The sequence below is a fragment of the Sorex araneus genome, chromosome 5, assembly GCF_027595985.1.
Source record: "Sorex araneus isolate mSorAra2 chromosome 5, mSorAra2.pri, whole genome shotgun sequence".
In the NCBI taxonomy this organism is placed as follows: domain Eukaryota; kingdom Metazoa; phylum Chordata; class Mammalia; order Eulipotyphla; family Soricidae; genus Sorex; species Sorex araneus.
In genome coordinates this window covers 28,947,575-28,965,285 of record NC_073306.1, presented here as the reverse complement: position 1 = coordinate 28,965,285, position 17,711 = coordinate 28,947,575, and the positions used below count along the sequence as shown (strand labels likewise).

General features: G+C 59.7%; 1 protein-coding gene across 5 annotated transcripts in view; it reads left to right on the top strand.

Annotated features, from left to right (window-relative positions):
- The window catches only part of MAST2 (microtubule associated serine/threonine kinase 2), a 159,070-nt gene extending 141,851 nt beyond the window's left edge, over window positions 1–17,219 (top strand). For 3 of the 5 annotated variants that reach the window (XM_055137923.1, XM_055137922.1, XM_055137927.1), the window contains 20 exons: window positions 733–808; window positions 2,729–2,938; window positions 5,361–5,462; window positions 7,295–7,427; window positions 8,151–8,212; window positions 8,358–8,443; window positions 8,649–8,857; window positions 9,609–9,747; window positions 11,403–11,535; window positions 12,057–12,222; window positions 12,658–12,759; window positions 12,835–12,957; window positions 13,047–13,156; window positions 13,248–13,402; window positions 13,502–13,989; window positions 14,386–14,612; window positions 14,797–14,919; window positions 15,113–15,249; window positions 15,326–15,519; window positions 15,710–17,219. In XM_055137923.1, coding sequence (XP_054993898.1) covers window positions 733–808; window positions 2,729–2,938; window positions 5,361–5,462; window positions 7,295–7,427; window positions 8,151–8,212; window positions 8,358–8,443; window positions 8,649–8,857; window positions 9,609–9,747; window positions 11,403–11,535; window positions 12,057–12,222; window positions 12,658–12,759; window positions 12,835–12,957; window positions 13,047–13,156; window positions 13,248–13,402; window positions 13,502–13,989; window positions 14,386–14,612; window positions 14,797–14,919; window positions 15,113–15,249; window positions 15,326–15,519; window positions 15,710–17,163 — 4,429 coding nt within the window. In that variant the 3' untranslated portion in view covers window positions 17,164–17,219. The remainder of the gene's footprint in view (window positions 1–732; window positions 809–2,728; window positions 2,939–5,360; window positions 5,463–7,294; window positions 7,428–8,150; window positions 8,213–8,357; window positions 8,444–8,648; window positions 8,858–9,608; window positions 9,748–11,402; window positions 11,536–12,056; window positions 12,223–12,657; window positions 12,760–12,834; window positions 12,958–13,046; window positions 13,157–13,247; window positions 13,403–13,501; window positions 13,990–14,385; window positions 14,613–14,796; window positions 14,920–15,112; window positions 15,250–15,325; window positions 15,520–15,709) is intronic. The other 2 variants (XM_055137926.1, XM_055137924.1) reach the window with 2 other exon arrangements.
- Window positions 17,220–17,711: the final 492 nt, after the last annotated feature.

Here is a 17,711-nt window from a genome sequence, read left to right as displayed (position 1 = left end):
CCCACAGTTTGCTCAGGGAAGTCGTGCCTGAGTACTGCTAAAGCACTCGGTAGAGTCCTGGGTGCAGCAGCTGAGCTGGGCCGCGCAGGAAGCAGGGCAGGAAGGAGCAGCTGTGAACCCACAGCTGGGGCCCAACTCTCCATTCAGTGTGTGGCTCGGACTCTTGACGTCTTTCGAAGGGACTGATCACACATGCCTGAAAGGGGAAGAGCTGAGGCAGGTTTGTAAGTCCCTGCCGGCTGGCCTGGCCTCGTCATTCCCCGTGTCAGAACCCCGCTCAGCCTAATCGGCTGCTGCTTGGGGTGGGGGTGGGGGGGCAGGAACCTGTCTTTGGTGCTGGTTTGGTTGGATTGGATTCCTAGAATACGCTGGGCTGTACCCCGTCCCCCTGGCCAAAGCCAAGATGGCCCAGCGCATCCTCTTGTAGGGGAGGGCGTTTAGAAAGCCGCCAGCGGCTGGGGAGCAGTTTCCTCCTTGCTAGGCCTTCTCAGCCTTGGCACAGGCCTCCGTGAAAGCCAGTCTTCATACAGGAAGGCGGCCAGATGGCATCATTTTGAGCTGCCCCAGATGTCCTGGCAGCCACAGGAATAAGGAAGCTCTGGAACTCAGAACTCATTAAGGTGGAGGTGGGGGTGCCGCGTGTGGAGGGCTGAGCAAAAGGGAGGGCAGGGGCTGTCTCTCTCCTCTGTTCCTCAGGGCTGGGAGTAACACCATTGTTTCTTTCTTACTCAGTCCTGGACGGTCCCCAGTTTCCTTTGACAGTGAAATAATAATGATGAATCATGTATACAAAGAAAGATTCCCGAAGGTAAGGATTCTCTTTGAAGGTGCACTGCCCAGGGAGTGGGCTGCTGTCCCCAGTGGTCATTACAGAGAGCTGCGAGCTGCCCAGGAGCAGGAAGACCCAAACACCAGAGCTCAGGCCCGCGGTGGGGGAGAGCCACAGAGTTCCGTGTGCTTTGGGTTTGTCCTCAAAGAATTTCGACACCACTCCCAACAGGAGAGGCGTCTCAGGAGAACCGTTTGGTGCTCACCCATCCAGTAATGGGGACGGGAGGAACTGGAAAGTGCGCTTCTCCCGTTGCCTGCTCCTGGGGTCCCTGTGCTTGGCCTGTGTGCCGAGTGCTCGCCCGGGGCCTCACTGCCAAGCGCACAGACGGAGCCCCGCGTTTCTGTCAGGCGCCTGCCAGGGGCGGCAGGGAGGTGGGAGACAGGCCTCAGCGTCGCTTTCACACATTTCCGTTGGGATTTTCGGAGGGAAATGCTGAGGGGAGTGATAGATTCCCTCCCTGAGATGGTGGGAAATAGTCTCGATAGCTCTGCAGGTTGGCTGTGCGCCTCCTTGTTCCTGGAACTGGGACCTTAGTTCCCATTTGCATTTCTTTGGGGGCATCTCATCCCTGGACACTCTGCCCGGCCCTGTTCCTTCAGAGCACAGCCAGCGCCACTGTATGAGACTCAGGGTTTCATCTCCACTCCCGCTCCCCGATGTCCGGGGCATGCAGCCCTCTAGGCTTGCTCTGTTCTCTGTCCACGCCTCTCCGCTGAGCTCTCCCTAGCGTGTGGGAGATGTGGTTCTCTTCTCCCCTAGGAATGTCCTCTCAGCTCAGGAACAGTCTCCTGGACACACGTGTGGCCTGGGGAAGTGGGCCAGAGCTCCTGTGCTTTCCCTGTTGAGAGACACACGCGCACACGCAGTGACCCCAGCAGCGGAGATGAGCAGTGAGGGGTTCAGACCTTCCGCCTGTCGGGCTGGGATGGATGAGTTCCCTCCGCTCCCGCTGCAGTTTCGCATCAGGGTATCTGCTTCTTGGGCTGCACTCAGGCATGCAGGCTCCCAGTAAGTGTTGCCTCTTCTCTGCTGAGCCTGTAGCCTGCATCTGCACATGCTGGCCTTTCTCTCGTGGGCACCGCAGGGAAAGAGGGAGGAAGAACAAACAGGCAGAACAAACAGCTGTGAAACGGCTTTGTTACCCTTGGTTCATTATCAAGCAGCTTGCGTGTTTGTTCCCTTTTTCCTCTTCGTCTCAGAGGTCCTGCGTTCAGGTACTGCGCGTTTGCAGTGTCTTCAGTTACTTGTGTAAGATGACTTTGCTTTGGAGTGTGTTGTTTGCTCCTCTCCTCATCCTGCACCCTCCTTTTCTCTCCCCTCTTTCCTCTCTCTCACTCCTCTTGTACCTGTGTTGATCTGTATCCATACACACGCCCCTGGTAAGCACACACTGATAAAGGGCGAAAGGCCACAACCTTCCTGGGCAGCTCTGTCCGGGTTAAATGAAGTTTGTCATTTGACCCCTGCAGTTGGGGTCCCGAGAGGATTCTGAGCAAACGCTCTACTCACTCTACACCTTTGGACATTCTCTGGAAGCACAGAGGAAAGGAAACCCTAGTTTGCATGGAAGGATCATGCAAAGATTTCTGAGGAGTGGTGATACTTGTAGCGAGGTTAGGGTAATAGTTCGCTGGGCAGACTGGGTGAAAATGCCCCACGAGGGGAGCAGCAAAAACAGACAGGAGACAGTAGTCCCCGTTGTCCTCAGAGCTTTCCACAGCGTGTGGTCGCGAGAGGCCCTGGGCAGACTCGGCCTGGACTTGGTCACACGTATGCCGTGTGAGGAGGCGAGGGCCTCTGAGCTCAAACAGAGCTTCTTACTGGCTCCCTCAGGCTCGGCGCCGACCCTGCCGGATTAGGAAGAAGAAAGTGTCACTTTCCCGCTTTTCTTCCCAGGCCACTGCCCAGATGGAAGAGCGGCTCGCGGAGTTCATTTCCTCCAACACTCCGGACAGCGTGCTGCCCCTGGCAGACGGAGCCTTGAGCTTTATTCATCATCAGGTGATTGAGATGGCCCGAGACTGCCTGGATAAATCTCAGAGCGGCCTCATTACGTCACACTACTTCTACGAACTTCAAGAGAATCTAGAGAAACTCCTGCAAGATGTGAGTGCCCCCGAGAACCAGGGGACCCCGCATGTGGTCGTGGATTATCAGTCCCTGCCCATGTCTGTCTTCTGTATGCCACCATTGCCTCTCTTTGTGCTGGCTTTATCCTCGTTTGTGGTGCCAAAGGACTTAGGTTCCCCTGCAGTCCCTTATATTTCTGAGAGAAGATTGCCTGGTATCAAAAGAACTCAATTACGGGGCCAGAGAGGTAAGACAGTGGATAAGACACTTGCCTTACACCTGGCTGACCTGGGTTTAATCCCTGGCACCCCATCTGGTCCCCCTAGCAGTGCCAGGAGTAAGTCCTGAGCATCACAGAGTGTGACCCCCAAACCATAGATAGATCACAAACAAATAAATAAATAGATAAAGACCAGACCAGGGAAATGGCTCGAGAGACTAGAATGCATGCTTTCATATGAGACCTTGTTTAATCCCCAGCTCTTCATGGCCCTCCAAGCACCGTTCGGGCTTTATAGCATGGCTAAAGAGATAGACAGTTGGAAAACATGATGATGCCATGGGCCATTAACAGATGCTAGGAGATATGAAAAGCCCTTCTTGTGTGTGTGTGTGTGTGTGTGTGTGTGTGAGAGAGAGAGAGAGAGAGAGAGAGAGAGAGAGAGAGAGAGAGAGAGAGAGAGAGAGAGAGAGATGGTGGGTGTAGAGAAATTCCAATAAGAATAAGGTTTCAGAGTTGATGTTTGGGCTAAGTCTTGAAAAAAATCAATTTAATTTCCCTAATTCCTCGGTCTCTCCCATTCCTAACCAATTTCTGAATGGTCCCATGTGCTGCTGGCTTTCTTGACAACCTGTTCACTCCTCAGTCTTTGCCTTTACTCTCTTCTCCTCGTGCGTCACTGAGGCAGTTTGAGGCGAAGGTCACCAAGGAATAAATTGCTGACTGCCAAGTCTGGGAACTCCTTCAGCCTCCGCCTCTCCTCTGCCCCTCACCCTCCTGGCTCCCCAGACTCTTCTCTTCAGTCTTGCTGCCTCTGCCAGGTGCCTTCTCTGCCCGTTTCTTAGCGTTGGGGTCCCGTCACCTGCTGGTATATTCAGCTCTTTCTCCCTCAGCCTCCTCACTGCCAGCCCTTGGGCTGCGGGACCCACCTGACCACTTCCCTCCTTGGCCTCCTGAGCTCACGTCACCGTCCCCACCTGCCCGAGGTCTTACCCACCTGGACTCGGAGGTTTTTTTGCAATGAATGGGAAGCAAGCTCTGAGCCGTGTAGGCAGGAGAGGGAACTGGATTATCCAGATGGAAAAAAAAATCTAGCCTGGAGCCTTCTGGTGGCCCTGGCACCCACCTCGGGGTCATGTGCTCCCCTGCCCTGTGGGCACCTGTTGTCATTCATCTGTTTTTAGAGCCCTAGTCTACTCACCTCCTGCTCAGCTATTGGAGGTAGCGAGGGGTGCAGCCATGCACGCAGCTGCTAGAAATCAGTAGTTTTCCATAAAAGAGAAAGGGCCCAGGGCGGAGCCAGTGAATCCCCATGAAGGTCGCCAGTCTGGGTGCTTCCAGCTCCACGGGTCCAAACAGAGCTGCTCTTTTCCGCCTACCTGCATTTCTTCTCACACCCAGTGACAGGGTTGGAGCACATGCCTTATGTCTGGGTGTCCCTGGGTTCCATCCCTGAGCACGCCCAGCACCCCAGGCACACACAGCCAAGCTGAGCACCACCGCGTTGGGGCCCTGGACTGTCAGCAACTGCTGGGAGCCTCCCCCCGCCATATAAACCTGAAAGTCATAAGCCTGCATTCTGCGCAGCCTTGCTTAAACTACTTACCTTCTGTATTTCCTATTTTGCTGAGGGTGTCACTGAAATTTCCCTAAATTGCAGTTGTTTTTACCTCCTCCGCCTGCTTCCTCCACCCCTCCTTTGCCGCCTCTGTCACCTCCCTTTGGAGTGGCCCTGATGCCTTGTCACCTGCCTGTGGCGTGGCCCCGTGGCCAGTCTCCATTCTTCCCGCCTTTACTTACACTGTTTCTGTCTGAATTACTACACCAGCCAATTAAATGGGGTTCCCTCCCTTCAAGCCTAGCTTCTTCAGTGACCATCCATGCTTGAGCCAAAGAGATCTTTCTGGAATGCCCATCTGGTCATGCCTCTGCTGCTTTGTGGCCTGTCTGTTCCTTATGTCTATCTATCTTGGGCAGAGAGTGGGCGTCATGGAGGGGCCATTGGGTGTGAGGGTGAGCGGGGTGGGGCGGGGAGCAGGGGCGGCTGTCTGTGGCGGGGCGCCCCTGTGCGCCCGAGCGCCCGTGGCGGTGCCTCCATCTCAGCCCGCTGACTGGCCCTCTGAGTTCTTTGCTTTGCAGAGCTCTTGGCTCCCCGGGGTCGGTTCCACCTAGCCCGGCCACACTAGTCAGTGGCTCACTTAAGTAGCCTCTGTGTCCCTGACCCCCGTACTCCCACAGGCTCATGAGCGCTCGGAGAGCTCAGAAGTGGCTTTCGTGATGCAGCTGGTGAAAAAGCTGATGATTGTCATCGCCCGCCCAGCTCGTCTCCTCGAATGCCTGGTGAGTGGCTGCTGGAAGCCGGGAGGGGGCGGACACCTAGGGGCAGAGTCCTGTCTGCAGCACAGCCATGCTGCTGCCTCCTGCCATTCCTGCTGCCGAGCTGCTCGCTGAACCGTGCTCAGCAAGCGTCGGGGAAGCAGGACTGCCCGTCCGGAAGAGTAGGGGTTGGAGGGGCACGGCAGGGACAGGTATTGGTCTGACCCACCCCACACTGTGCAGGTCCTGGCACTGTGGGGCATGGGGGCAGAGCACAAGGTGACTCGTGCACGTAATCATTCAGCAGCACTTTAACGGGTGCCTGCTTCGCTCTGGAGCTGGATAGACAGGATGCGGCCAACACCCCGCTCTGAAATACATGCTTCGGGTGGAGTTAGAGTTGGTTCGTTAGTGCCTTAGATGTAAGACTTGAGACATTTAAAGAATAATTGTAAGTTCTCCAGGTGAGAAACATGTGAAAGGACGTTTGAGGAAGTGCATGCAAGGTGTAGTTGAGGCATCTGTGAAGGAAAGGCCTGGAGAGGAGGCAGGACAGACCCCAGCTCTCACCCTGGCGTTTGTGTTTGCCCTAAACGCTGGTGGGAACCATTAGAAAGTTTCGCTGAGAATGAAAATGGCGTGGTCGGATTCGCTTTTTCAAACTAACTTCATAGAAGATAATTGACATGCCATGAAATAGATCCCTTTGGGGGCCAGAGAGATAGCACAGTGGGTAGGGTGCTTGCCTTGTACTTGGCTTGGTTCCCTCCCTGACCCTCCGTATGGCCCCCTGTCCATCTGTATGTGGGAGATATCCCTTTAGAGTATATAGTTCAATGAGTTTTAACAAACATCAACCCATATAGTTACCAGCACAGCTGAGCTAGAATTTAACCCACCGGGCCTCCCTCGCCCAGGTCACCATTCACCTATGGCCTCAGTTTCATAGGAATAAAATCAAGTAGTCTGTTATGTGAGGCTCCGGTGTATTGTGTATATCAACACGTGGCTTCTATGATTATTTCTCAGTAATATGCCGGTAGCTTTACTGCTACGAAAGATCGCTGGGTGCCGCTGGCTGGTGGGCCAGGAGAGGGCAGGCGAGCCAGGGAACCAGTATGGACTCACCTGGGGAGAGAGGTGGGCTGGGAGGGAAGCGTTCCCCAATGACAGGCACTGAGGAAGAGGTTTTCCACGTCTGGCTTAGATAAAAGAGAGAGTGGGGAGAGGAGGGCAGAGTCCTTCAAGAGACAGCGGGGTAGGAGCAGGCAGGGGCAGTGCGGCTGTGGTCAGGCCCAGGGCCACCTCCACGAGAACATGAGGTTCAGGACTTAGCAGGGACTCTGAGTCAGGTTGGTTTTCTGTCCCTTCCTCCTTTGGCCATGGAGATATCATAGTGGTGTTAGGTCTCTCCCCAAATGGTGGACCTGGAAGGCCCCCAGTAAGTGGGACCCTTGTGAGGACATGCCCCAGCACCCAGGGGTACTCCCCTGAGTCCCACATGGCTCTGCAGCACACTGGAGGTGCAGGGTCAGATCTGAGGGCCCCTATGCCCCGGGAGGCTCCTGATGTGCCCTCATGGGGCGGGCACTGGGCTTGGGCCACTTGAACGACTGGGCGCCTTGACACCAAACTCTGGTTCCCGTTGCTGAAGACAGCGTGGGGTTAGCCTGTCTTCTCCGGAGTGAGCTGGAAGACCACATTCCCATCTCCCACGGTTCCCTGACTGTGGTGCTCCTGGTTGTTCAGGGGTGATGGGCCCAACCCACAGAAAGCCCGTTCATCCACGGCTCTGGCACAGGCAGTGAACCAGAGACCAGAAATCTTCACTTGTAGCTTCCACCTCTCCCTTACAGGAGTTTGACCCTGAGGAGTTCTACCACCTGTTAGAAGCAGCTGAGGGCCACGCCAAAGAGGGACAAGGGATTAAATGTGACATTCCCCGCTACATCGTTAGCCAGCTGGGCCTCACTCGGGATCCCCTGGAGGGTAAGCAAAAACGCCCTGCAGCCCACAGGCTCTGACACACAGAAGCCGCAGGGAGAGGAGAAGAGGCCAGAGTTGGATATAGACATGACACAACCTCGAGGGCCACAGGTGCCCGAGAGGAGCCCCCTTCAGTATCATCCACATGGCCCTGTGTGTATTGCCCTGAGCCCAGCAAGGCCCAGGGTCACCTGCCAGCCTAGAGCCAGAGTCATCACCAGCCAAGGACCACGATTCCCTTTCCTGTCACGCTCACCTCCCCGCGTGATCGCCTCTCCTGCTGCACCTTCTAAGCTGCCCTGTCTTTGGGGTGCTCCTGACCTAGGGCTTCAGACGATACCTCCACTCTGCTGGGTGTAGGCCCTCCCCCTACTTGAAGCACAGGCTCTCGGCCCAGTCTGCCTTCCTGTTCCTGCACTCCTGCTCCCCAGCCCCATCCAGCACGATGTGGACTGATAGCCCAGCGCAGGGCCCATTTTCCAGGAGTCCCAAGTTCAAGGGACGCTTGATCGGAGTGCCTGGCAGTGTTATTAGCACTGGCCATCTCGGGGTGGTGATATTTGGCTTTTCTCCCGGACCACAATGGGACAGAGCCTCTGAGCTGGATTTGCATCCCAGACAGGCCGCTGCACTGATCAGGCCTGCGCTGCGTGTGCCTGTTGTGTGGGGGGATGGACCCCAGAGTGTCTCTGTGGCCGCACTCTTGTGTGCTTGCTTTGATTCTAGAAATGGCCCAGTTGAGCAGCTATGACAGTCCTGACACTCCAGAGACAGACGATTCCGTTGAGGTAAAGATCACAACCACCTCCCTGATGGTCACCTCTGGGTTCTGCAGCCAAGGGCTGGGCAGTCTGAGGGGCCTGGGGGATGCTGGGCCGGAGCCTGCATCTGGGCTAAGCGCTCCCTCAGTCACCTGAACTCTGCCTTCTGCAGGGCCGGGGCTCGTCTCTCACCTCTACAAAGACGCCCTCGGAAGAGGACTTCGAAACCATTAAACTCATCAGCAACGGCGCCTATGGGTAAGAGGCGGCAGCCCTGGGGCCGGAATGACACTACAGCAGGCGGGCAGGACATTTGTCAACCTGAGTTCTATCCATGGCATCTCATACGGTTCCCTGAGCATCACCAGATATGGTCCAAAAACAAAAAGAGGAGGCTGCCTCTCCGATGTGCACCCCATGTGTGCATTTCCCCGGGTGTGACGCCGTGTGTCCTGTTCCCCAGGGCCGTGTTCCTGGTGCGGCACAGGTCCACCCGGCAGCGCTTCGCCATGAAGAAGATCAACAAGCAGAACCTGATCCTGCGCAACCAGATCCAGCAGGCCTTCGTGGAGCGTGACATCCTCACCTTTGCCGAGAACCCCTTCGTGGTCAGCATGTTCTGCTCCTTCGAGACCAAGCGCCACCTGTGCATGGTGATGGAGTATGTGGAAGGTACTGGGGAGGGGCCGTGCGGGGAGGCTGAGTCTCCATTTGAGCCGGGGCCCCGAGCCGGACCCAGCAGCGGGTGGACGGGGGAGTTGCAGGGTCCAGCCTCTCTGGATCTCCGGCATTGGATTCCGTCTTGGAATCTCGGAGACCGTTTGGCCCTGGGGCCCAAGGCTCCAGCCCTTCACTGCCTATGTCGGCACAGCGAGAAGCCGTGGGGGACAGCAGCTGCAGCCCCTGCACACACGCTGCAGAAGGGCCCTCGGGCATAGGAGGGAAAAGCTGGCCCTGGCTGATGGCTGGTGAAGGGGACGCTCCTTAGGAGCACGCAGCTGCTCTAGGGAGGATTGAGCGCCCTGGGGTGCGGCTCAGAGAGGGGCCACGGCACCAGGGGCCTTTTCCCTGAACAGCCAGCCCCCTGTGATCTGGTGGGTGCAGTCTGGGAGTGACCACATGGCTTTCCACAGAAGCTAGAAACTGCCGGTAGGGCAGTGAAGAGACTGAAGCATCTGGGTTTCCGAGATAGAGGACCTCCAGTCAGGAGTGCCCCCCCACATCCCCCTCCCCGCCAGTCCACCCTCCGGGGCTGCTCCCGGGCAGGCTACACTCGGCCCTGACAGCTCTCGGCATACTCGCCTTCCCTCCTGCTTCTGTCCACACGGTGTCCGGCACCTGGCTGGCCTACCGGGCAGACCATCCGCTGAGACCAGCTGGAGCGGGCTTGGTTCCTGCTCTGAGGGGCCTGGGCTTGTTGCAGGAGGAGACTGTGCCACTCTGCTGAAGAACATCGGGGCCCTGCCCGTCGACATGGTGCGCCTGTACTTTGCGGAGACTGTGCTGGCCCTGGAGTACCTGCACAATTACGGCATCGTGCACCGTGACCTCAAGCCCGACAAGTATGCGCCTCGCTTTCCCTCCCTCTTTGTTTCTAACTGAGGGAGGTGGACACACTTTGAATTGGTCCCAGAATGTCTGCAGAAAAACTGTGCTCATGGGTGTCCGTCGAGGCTCCGTGCTCTGGCTCCCGTGCCAAGGTCATTGCCAGCGAGCTCTGGCAGCGGCAGCCTCAGGCTGTGGGGACATGTGCAAGTCACTGAGCTCTAAGAGACCACACAGGAGAGGGCCAGCACATCTGCTTGACGCTGAGCAGGTGCTGGGCTTTCTGTCAGTACAGTCCCTGCCCAGTGGGTGACGGGGTGCCCGTGTAGACCGCAGCCTGGGGCACACAGCAGAGGGGTGAGGTAGGGAGTTTTCCTGAGCAACAATATTTGCTGCCGTCAAGGCTGAGGGAGCGAGGCCCACTCAGGGACAGGCCAGCCAGTCGTGTCACCATCTGGAGTGAGAACGCAGTCCCAGGAGAGGCAGGACCTGTCCCCCGGGGCCTTTGTTAATTCGGATTTCATTTAGTTTTGAAGTGTAATAGCTTTATCGAGGGGTGACACTACTTCTAAGGAGGAGATGAGATTATCAAGAAAGTGGTGGGGAGAGACTGTACATCCAGGAGTGGGGGGCAGGGGGCAGAAGGTGGGGCAGGTCTTAAGAGAGAGCAGCTTCCAGCTTGGGGCTCAGGTGCTGTGATGAGCCTCTGAGGTGAGAAGTGACGTCAAGCAGACCCCAGTTTCCATGGTCATGGTGGGCACCTGAGGACCCAGTGCTCAGGCCAGGGGCATGCCAGGGGACGGTTGGTACTGGGAACCAAACTTGGGACCTCGTGGTGCCAGGGCCACACCAGTCCTCTGAGCTGTCCTCCGGACCCCTGACCGCTTGTAACTCAACTCCTCTGACCCTTACGTTCCTGTCCCTCGTCTCTAGATAGGATGGTAGCACCTAGCCTGTGTTTATATACTCAGTAGCACCGTTTTCCAGCCTCGGGCCCCAGGATATTCCAAGGGGGCCACAGTTGAAAACCGTGTAAGTGAGGAGCCACTGATGGGGTTGGGAGAGGTCATGAGGAGACAGTCCAGAGGGCCACGGCGGGCGGCTGAGAAGCACCGCCCGAGTCTCGGTGATCAGCCCGAGTGGGTTAGGGGTCTGGCTGCGAGTGAGCGTGTGGACAGTCGATCAGCATGGGCAGAGATCAGGGCCGGGGCTCCTGGGCGGGTCCTCAGTGAGCGGGTGGCAGCCAAAGCCTTTGGCACAGGAGGAGGCTGAGGCGGTGCGAGGCAGGAGCGAGAGCTCTCTGGGGAGAATCGGGGCTTCTCCTGAGCAGCCTCGCTTCCGAGGACCTTTCCTCTCCCCGAGTCAGATCTGCAGGGGACCTGGGGGCCAGTGCCTCGGAGGGGGCTGCCAGCTCTGGAGGAACGTCTGTTTCTCACTGCGCATGGAACACAGTTGGGGGAATAAATAGAAGTGAGGTGGGGATCGGGTGGGAGGCAGGCCCGTGCTTGTGCAGAATGCGGGGCTCACTGCGCCAGCGCTATTTATGCTCTCACAGCTGCTTGCCTGCTCAGGAAGTCCACAGCAGCCTGCTGGGGCACTGCGGCACCTGCTCAGATCCGCCTTCCAGAACCCCGGGAAATAACTCCATCCTTTCGTTTCTCTCATCTCCCAGCCTCCTGATTACGTCCATGGGCCACATCAAGCTCACTGACTTCGGCCTTTCTAAAATCGGCCTCATGAGCCTGACAACAAACTTGTACGAAGGCCACATTGAGAAGGATGCCCGGGAGTTCCTGGACAAGCAGGTGGGTGGGGACGACGCTGGTGATGAGGTGGGCTCCAGCCACAGAATAACAGGCCACTTGCTCGCCCTGGCATGGACGCAGAGACTGGGAATTCAGTCCTACCTTTTGGTTTCTGGGTAATTGTTTAGAAAAAGGTAGTGGGAGACTGAGATATAAAATCCAAAATTATCTGGCTCCTTAGGTTTGCAGAAAGTTGGTTATTTAACTGTTGTCAGACTGAGATTGTCCTGAACTTCCTAAGCTTAGTGAAGGGCAGGACTTTGCTGCAGCCCATTTTTCTAGAACACAAGCCAGCCTTGCCCTGGCAGTGGGGAGCAGAGGCCGGGGCGGGGCCAAGAAGAACATGCTGAGGTCTCGGGGTATGTTGCTCTCCGTCAGGAGATGTTCTAGTGTAGGGAATCTGTAGACTCACCCCTCCGGGGGTTCCAGCTGTGGTGCCTGGTTCCTGTTCTGGCTTGTTGGCTGAAGTAACTTTCCACCGGGAGAGGGAACTTCCCCAACCCTTCGGCCTCTCTGCCCAGGTGTGTGGGACCCCAGAGTACATCGCGCCCGAGGTGATCCTGCGCCAGGGCTATGGGAAGCCGGTGGACTGGTGGGCCATGGGCATCATCCTGTACGAGTTCCTGGTGGGCTGCGTCCCTTTCTTCGGGGACACTCCGGAGGAGCTCTTCGGGCAGGTGATCAGTGGTAGGTACCCAGGGCAGAGTCTGGCTCTGCACACGTGACTCCTCCTTTGGGCCTGTGGATGCTTGTTCTGAACTGGGGGTGTGCACGTGGTTCTTGCCACAGACACCACTCACATATGTGTGTTGTGCCTTGTATGTGTGGACACTCGCCTTTCTGTATCCGTGGGCATTTCCATGTGTCTGGAGTTTAAAGGTGGGGTCAGCCGCTGCTGTGCCCTCCCCCACTCCCAAACCAGAGCACGCCCGGGCAAAGGTGTGAGTGGCCCCGGCGTGGTGCTGGGGGGTAGGGTAGGAGGCTCTGACTCTCGGGGTCCTATTAGGCCTCCTGAATCATCTCCTCACCTTGGCCCTCGGCACCATCGCCCCCTCCCGCACACAAGCTGTGAGCCGCGTCTGTAACCCCGTCCTCGCCCTTTCATTCCCCTCGTCGCTTCAGATGAGATTGTGTGGCCTGAGGGAGACGATGCGCTGCCACCAGACGCCCAGGACCTCACCTCGAAACTTCTCCACCAGAACCCCCTGGAGAGGCTGGGCACAGGTAGGACAGATTCTGCAGGGGGCCGAGGGGCTGGGAGGGCCGGGCTCTCACCCACCTGGCTCCCCCCACCCGCAGGGGGTGCCCACGAGGTGAAGCAGCACCCGCTCTTTGCGGGCCTGGACTGGACGGGCCTGCTGCGGCAGAAGGCGGAGTTCATCCCGCAGCTCGAGTCCGAGGACGACACCAGCTACTTCGACAGTAAGGCCTGGGGGGCAGGCGGAACCCTCGGGGGCTGCGGCCTGGGCGCCCGCGGCTTCTCTGAGCGGGCTGTGCCGTGTCTGACCCAGCCCGCTCCGAGCGCTACCACCACGTGGACTCGGAGGACGAGGAGGAGGCCAGTGAGGACGGCTGCCTGGAGATCCGCCAGTTCTCCTCCTGCTCCCCGAGGTTCAACAAGGTGGGCTGGAGGGGCCGAGGGGGACGGGGCGGGAGGGGGGGCGTGGCGGGCCCCCGGCGGCGCCCCGAGCTGGCGCCCGCTCTGCGCGCAGGTGTACAGCAGCATGGAGCGCCTGTCCCTGCTGGAGGAGCGCCGCACGCCGCCCCCCACCAAGCGCAGCCTGAGCGAGGAGAAGGAGGACCGCGCCGACGGCCTGGGGGGGCTGAAGGGCCGCGAGCGCGGCTGGGTGATCGGCTCCCCCGAGATGTGAGCGCGGGGGTGGGGGGGGCGGCAGGGGGACGGGGGAGGAGTACGGGGGGTCGTCCCGGCGGGCAGCAGCCGCTCACCCTGCGCCCCCGCCCGCAGCCTGCGCAAGCGGCTGTCCGTGTCCGAGTCGTCCCACACCGAGAGCGACTCCAGCCCGCCGCTGACCGTGCGCCGCCGCTGCTCCGGCCTCCTGGACGTGCCGCGCTGCTCCGAGGGCCCCGAGGAGGCGGGTGGCGCCCCCAGGCGGCAGCAGCAGGAGGCGGCGGGGCTTCTGACACCGTCTGGAGAGGGGCCTTTCTGCTCCAGTCCAGGTGGGCCTGCGGGCGCTGGGGGGACAATGCCCAGAGGCGGGGAGGGGCGCGGGTCTCATGGCTCACCTGGGCCCGCAGCCACGGAGCCCCGAGGAGGCCACAGCAGCCCACAGCTGACCGAGGGAGCCACGACCAAGGCCATCAGCGACCTGGCAGTGCGCAGAGCCCGCCACCGGCTGCTCTCCGGGGACTCTATAGAAAAGCGAGCCACGCGCCCCCTCAACAAAGTGATCAAGTCTGCCTCAGCCACCGCGCTGTCCCTCCTCATTCCTGCCGGTGAGGGCCGGGGTCTCTCGGGGGTCCTGTAGCGCAGGTGTGGCCTGGCCCAGGCAGAGGGGCCGCAGAGGCCTGGGGTGTGCAGGCTTGGGGCGCTGTGCACAGCAGGGGCTCCGCAGGGCAGCAGCTTAATCCGAGATCCCCCGTTAAACTTAGGCTTTTAACTTTAAAGAAGTTGCTGAACCCCAGGTTTCATCCAAGCACCAAGGGGTGTAACCCAAAACGCTAAAGCAGAAAACCAAAGATGAACGAGTAAATAAGAAGCGCGTCTCAGGGGCTTGGCTCGGGCTAAGGGGAAGACATTCTGGGCCCAGCCTCTGGATCGGCAGCTGCCTGGAAGGGGGCAGGGGCTGTGCTCGGGGCCCCACCCCCACCAAGCCCTGGTTTCTCCTCCAGAACACCACAGCTGCTCTCCGCTCGCCAGCCCCATGTCGCCACACTCCCAGTCCTCCAACCCCTCGTCCAGGGATTCTTCTCCGAGCAGGGACTTCCTGCGTGCCCTTGGCAGCGCGAGGCCCCCCATCGTCATCCACCGTGCAGGGAAGAAGTATGGCTTCACCCTGCGAGCCATCCGTGTCTACATGGGGGACTCGGACGTCTATACTGTGCAGCACATGGTGTGGGTATGTCTCCTGCATCACCCACCCCGTCCTGGGCCCGCCTGTCCCTGCCCACTCTGCTGTGGGACAACGGGGCGGGAGATGGGCGGGCGCACGGGGACAGGGGTGCTCGGCACAGTGAGTAGGACCGGGGCCCACACGTCAGGCTCGGCTCCGGGCTGAGCACTGTTCCCTTCCCCCGAGCCAGCATGTGGAGGACGGGGGACCGGCCAGTGAGGCGGGCCTTCACCCAGGGGACCTCATCACGCATGTCAACGGGGAGCCGGTACATGGGCTGGTGCACACGGAGGTGGTCGAACTCATCCTGAAGGTCAGTGTGCGGATGGGGGTGCCGTGGCGGGGACCCTCTGTGCAGCCGTGAGCCCAGGGAGCAAAACAAATGAGCCTTCTTGCCATGCTCCCAAGCCGGCACTCAGGCCCCTTGGGCACCACCCTGGGCCAGGAGGAGGCTGGCGGGCTGGGGATATGTCACCGCCTAAGCCTGGGCCTCGTGCTGTCCCCAGAGTGGAAATAAGGTGTCCATCTCAACCACGCCCCTGGAAAACACTTCCATTAAAGTGGGGCCGGCCCGGAAGGGCAGCTACAAGGCCAAGATGGCCAGAAGGAGCAAGCGGAGCCGGGGCAAGGACGGACAAGAGAGGTGAGTCCCTTACCTCGGGGGCTGGCGGCCCTGCCCCCTCCGTGCCAGCGGGTGACCCCGAGCCTGTGCCCCTCAGCAGGAGACGGAGCTCGCTGTTCCGGAAGATCACCAAGCAGGCGTCCCTGCTGCACACCAGCCGCAGCCTCTCCTCCCTCAGCCGCTCCCTGTCGTCAGGGGAGAGCGGCTCGGGCTCTCCCACACACAGCCACAGCCTGTCCCCGCGCTCCCCGACTCAGGGCTACCGGGTGGCCCCCGACGCCGTGCACTCAGGTAGGCCGTGCCCTGGCTTCTCACTGGGGCCACCTTGAGGCAGGTGATGCTAGCGTGTGGGGCAGCTCCATTTTTGTAGGGGGCTGGCGCCCTAGGTGGGGATCCCGGGCATAGCCCTGCCTTGCCCCTCACTCACTCCCTGCAACTCACACTGTTCTGCCTGTATCTGTCTGTCTCTCTGTCTGCCCAGTGGGAGGGAATTCGTCCCAGAGCAGCTCACCCAGCTCCAGCGTGCCCAGCTCCCCAGCCGGCTCTGGGCACACGCGGCCCAGCTCCCTGCACGGCCTGGCCCCCAAGCTGCAGCGCCAGTACCGCTCCCCGCGGCGCAAGTCGGCCGGCAGCATCCCGCTGTCCCCGCTGGCCCACACGCCATCTCCGCCGCCGGCTGCCTCGCCCCAGCGCTCCCCATCGCCCCTGTCGGGCCATGGGACGCAGGCCTTCTCCACCAAGCTTCACCTGTCGCCTCCCCTAGGCCGGCAGCTCTCAAGGCCCAAGAGTGCCGAGCCCCCCCGCTCCCCATTGCTGAAGCGGGTGCAGTCAGCCGAGAAGCTGGCGGCCGCCCTGGCTGCTTCCGACAAGAAGCTTGGCCCTTCCCGGAAGCAGAGCCTCGACCTGCCGCACCCGGAGCTGAAGAAGGAGCTGCCCCCGCGCGAAGGCAGCTCTCTGGAGGGCATCGGGACCCGGAGCGCGCTGTCTGGGAAGGGGGCGCTGCCGGGAAAGGGGGTGCTCCAGCCTGCCCCCTCACGGGCCCTGGGCACCCTCCGACAGGACCGGGCTGAGCGGCGCGAATCCCTGCAGAAGCAGGAGGCCATCCGGGAGGTGGACTCCTCGGAGGATGATGCGGACGATGGGCCGGAGCCTAGCCGGGGAGACCCAGAGCCCTGCATGACACCTGTGCTGGAAATGGGCCCGGGCCTGCCCCTCAGAGCCGGGGAGGGCGAGGAGGAGGACGGTCTCTTGCCCAGGGACCCGATGGCAGCGGCCTCACGGGGGTCCCCCCAGGTAGAATGCCCTCGTGTCTCCCAGAGGCTTGGGAGCCCACAAAGCTTTGAGGCAGCCACTGGCTCCTTGTCATCAGCCCCACACTTGAGCAGGGCTGGACTCGCAGACCCCGTCCCCACTGAAGGCTGCTGGGAGGCCCAGCACCCCCACCCCCAGACACTCTCAGCACTTTGTCCCTGCTCTCCAGGACTCGTCACCCCCTCTGGTGAGCCAGCACCGTGGCCCTGGAAGTGCCTCCTTGAGGGTGCAGACAGGGCTCCGGGCAGCAGAGTAGCTGCAGTGAAAGGTGGGCTGCCCGCTTCCCAGGACTCAAAATCCACAACTTCAGCCCACCCTGAGGACCTGGTACCCTGGCGGCAAGGGGCCACCTGGCCACCCAATGACCCTCCACCATGTGAGGTTCCTGGCCAGGTCCGGCTGTGGCAGCCTGAGTGTGCACCGACAGAAAAAAGGGGGCCAGCCCTGGTCATCACCAACATACCCGATGCTTCAGGTGACCGGAGGCAGGACGTTCCGTACAGCAGCCGCCCTCTCAGCCAGGAGCCTGGGCCCAGCCCACTCCGGAGGGACCGAGACCCTGGGGGTCCTCAAAAGTATCAGGACTTGGCATTGGCACCTGATGAGCTTTTAAAGCAGACATAACCGGTGTTTGCCATTTCTTGCACTCAGACCTGTGTAATACACGCTCTTGGAAACCATCTGTTTCTCTCATGTTTGCTTCCTTTTTTTGGTTTTGTCTTTGGGCCATACCAGCTATGCTGAGGGCTAACTCCTGGTTCTGCACTCAGGAGCCACTCCTGGTGGGACTCAAGGGACCATATGGGATGCTGGGGATCAAACCCGAGTCAGCTGTGTGCAAGGCAAGCACTCTACCTGCCATCTCTCGGACCCCATGTTACAAATACAACTTAGGCCGCTACTGAGAATCTAGATGGAGGTGAAGAGTGAGTTTCCATCAAGGAAAGGTTCCTAGCCCAGCTTAGTTTTCCAGAGACTGACATCTGAGTTCACAAAAGACCTGGGGCCCGAGAGCACCGCAGAAAAGGTGTCAATCCCCAGTCCACTAAGCACAGCCAGGAGCTCACCCAGGCTCACTCAGCCCTGAGGTTGGACACATATTGCTGAGGTTGGGGAACACCCCTGCAGCTGTGTGGGTGGTGTGGCTAGAAACAGGAGGCAGCTGTGGGAAT